Here is a 2,527-nt window from a genome sequence, read left to right on the forward strand (position 1 = left end):
ACAAGGGGTGACAGTGTGATTGTGAAGACCTTGTGGATCACACCCCCTTTATCTAGTGTATGGATGAGTGGAGGAATGGGGATAAAAACTAAAGGACAAATGGGGTGGGATGGGGGGATGATTTGGGTGTTTTTTTTCACTTTTATTTTTTATTCTTGTTCTGGTTCTTTCTGATGTAAGGAAAATGTTCAGAGATAGATTGTGGTGATGAACGCATAACTATGTTATCATACTGTGGACAGTGGATTGTATATCATGGATGATTGTATGGTGTGTGAATGTATTTCAATAAAACTGAATTTAATAAAAATAAAAAAAAAAAAGAAGCAGTGCTGCACTCTCTTTATCCAGTGTATGGATGGATGAGTAGAAAAATGGGGACAAAAACAAAATGAAAAATAGGGTGGAAGGGGGAATGATTTGGGTGTTCTTTTTTACTTTTATTTTTTATTCTCATTTTTACTTTTTCTGGTATAAGGAAAATGTTCAAAAAATAGATTGGGGTGATAAATTCACAACTATATGATGGTACTGTGAACAGCTGATTGTACACCACAGATGATTGTATGGTATGTGAATATATCTCATGAATAAAACTCAGTAAAAATCTGAATGGCTATGTTTAACAGTTTTGCTCTTATTGGTCTACTACTACTATTATCTTTCCTCTTCCTACACAGAAAAGATGGTGCTAGATCATCTAGGATGTTTTCCTCTTCTACTGGTGCTGGGACTATGTGGACCAGTTGGTTCATTTTATGCTTTGCCTGAGCATCTCACCAAAGCTCACTGGTTTGAAATTCAGCACATACAGCCAAGTCCTCTCCAATGCAACAGGGCAATGAGTGGTGTCAACAATTATACCCAGCACTGTAAGCCTCAAAACACCTTTCTGCATGACTCCTTCCAGAATGTGGCAGCTGCCTGTGACTTGCCCAAAATCATCTGCAAGAATGGCCAGGACAACTGCCACCAGAGCCTGAAGCCTATTAACATGACTCACTGCAGCCTCACTGCAGGGAAGTATCCTAACTGCCGCTACAAAGAGGTTGCCCTATACAAACTCTTCATTGTTGCCTGTGATCCCCCTGAGAAGAGTGACCCTCCCTATCAGCTGGTTCCTGTACACTTGGATAAGGTTGTGTAAAGTTCCTCCAACTTTTCCTCTCACCTGGCACAGGTTTTCTCATGATCTCTCTGTTTTTCCTTTTTTTTCTTATTGATTTCCCTGGATCCCACAGAGGAAACAAGGAAATTATTGGGAGAATTGAGTCCCTAGGAAACCAGACCAGAGTTGGAAGAAAAAGAAATAAGATTCTTTTGTGCTTTGAAACTCTGTGCTTTCAGGGAAGGCAATTGAGCAGAGGGCAAAGAAGGGTCCAGGCCTCAAGATTTTTAAACTTGGGAACTTGCCATGCTTTGTTGCACTGTATTCACAACAATAAAACCACTTTCTGCTGCATTCCAATAAGTGTGAGTGTGTTTCAGATCCCCCTTTCACATCTCACTAGCTTGGGCTGATCTAGGTCTGCACTTGCCAGTACTAGTTCAGGGTTATGTCCTTAGGCCATCTTTGGGTTTACTTAGCTCCCTGGCTCTCTGCTACTTCCCTCATCCTTCTTCTTCTGGGACATTGGAGCAGGGAAGTCCTCTATCCCTTTAAACCCTGCTCATGTCTTTTCACATTTCCCTTGAAACTATTCTCTATATATGTGGAAGTGATACTGAAACCACCTAGAGAGTTAATGGTACTTTTCAAGCACAGATCCTAACGCTGGCAACTGAGGGTCCTGGATCTTTTCTATTTGTTTCTATATTTAATCAGATAATGTTTTAAATATAAGTTATTAGTACTAGTGGGGACTGGAGACTTATGTATTGAAATGGACAAAGAGAAAGCACAGATCAACAACCACCAGCACCACCACAAGAAAACACTGGGAAAATAAAAACACTCCAGCCCTACTTAAATGCTTTAATATTACAGGAACATTGGGGTTTTGGAACAGGTACTAGACTTGGAAACAGAATCACTAGGATTAAGAATTTGGCACAGGTTAAGAATTTAGGGCCCAGGTCACTTTCACAGAGGGAGCTTCAATTTCCTTGTCAACCTCTAGAGTTATCCTTGGGCTAGAGGGTCAATGTAAGTCTTTACAGTGTGCTTTGTAAAGGGATGAGCCTTTGAGGAGCCAAAGACAATGTACATTGGAAAGGTCACATATTGAAGTAGTCACAAGTTTGTTGCTGAGAACAGTTCTTTCCAAACCAGAGCATTCCTTTAATAAATGTGCTAATTAGGCTCACCTTCCTTTATGCCATATATTTATATCATGATTTAGGAAAAGTTTCAAGGAAACTCCAATTGGGAAGAAATAAGCAGGCTAAGGCAACACGGCACCTAAGAAGGTGGGTACACAGTAGGGTGAACTCTATGGTAGGATTTAGATCCTCTAATTCAGATCAGCTTTCAATAATTTTCATCTTTAAGCTGTGTTGTATTTACGTTTCATAGTCTCAGAGTCTG

At 40.1% G+C, this 2,527-nt stretch overlaps 1 protein-coding gene across 1 annotated transcript; it reads left to right on the plus strand.

Annotated features, from left to right (window-relative positions):
- Positions 1 to 662: 662 nt before the first annotated feature.
- RNASE6 (ribonuclease A family member k6) lies at positions 663 to 1,468 on the plus strand. The gene has a single exon (XM_037835519.1). It carries the CDS (start codon positions 686 to 688, stop codon positions 1,145 to 1,147), a length of 462 nt encoding a protein of 153 aa, XP_037691447.1. The 5' UTR covers positions 663 to 685; the 3' UTR covers positions 1,148 to 1,468.
- Positions 1,469 to 2,527: the final 1,059 nt, after the last annotated feature.

This window comes from Choloepus didactylus, chromosome 4 (genome assembly GCF_015220235.1).
Source record: "Choloepus didactylus isolate mChoDid1 chromosome 4, mChoDid1.pri, whole genome shotgun sequence".
NCBI lineage: Eukaryota > Metazoa > Chordata > Mammalia > Pilosa > Megalonychidae > Choloepus > Choloepus didactylus.

Excerpts from the sequence above, each read along its gene's own strand:
- RNASE6 (XM_037835519.1), top strand. The coding sequence starts at position 686 with ATGGTGCTAGATCATCTAGGATGTTTTCCTCTTCTACTGGTGCTGGGA.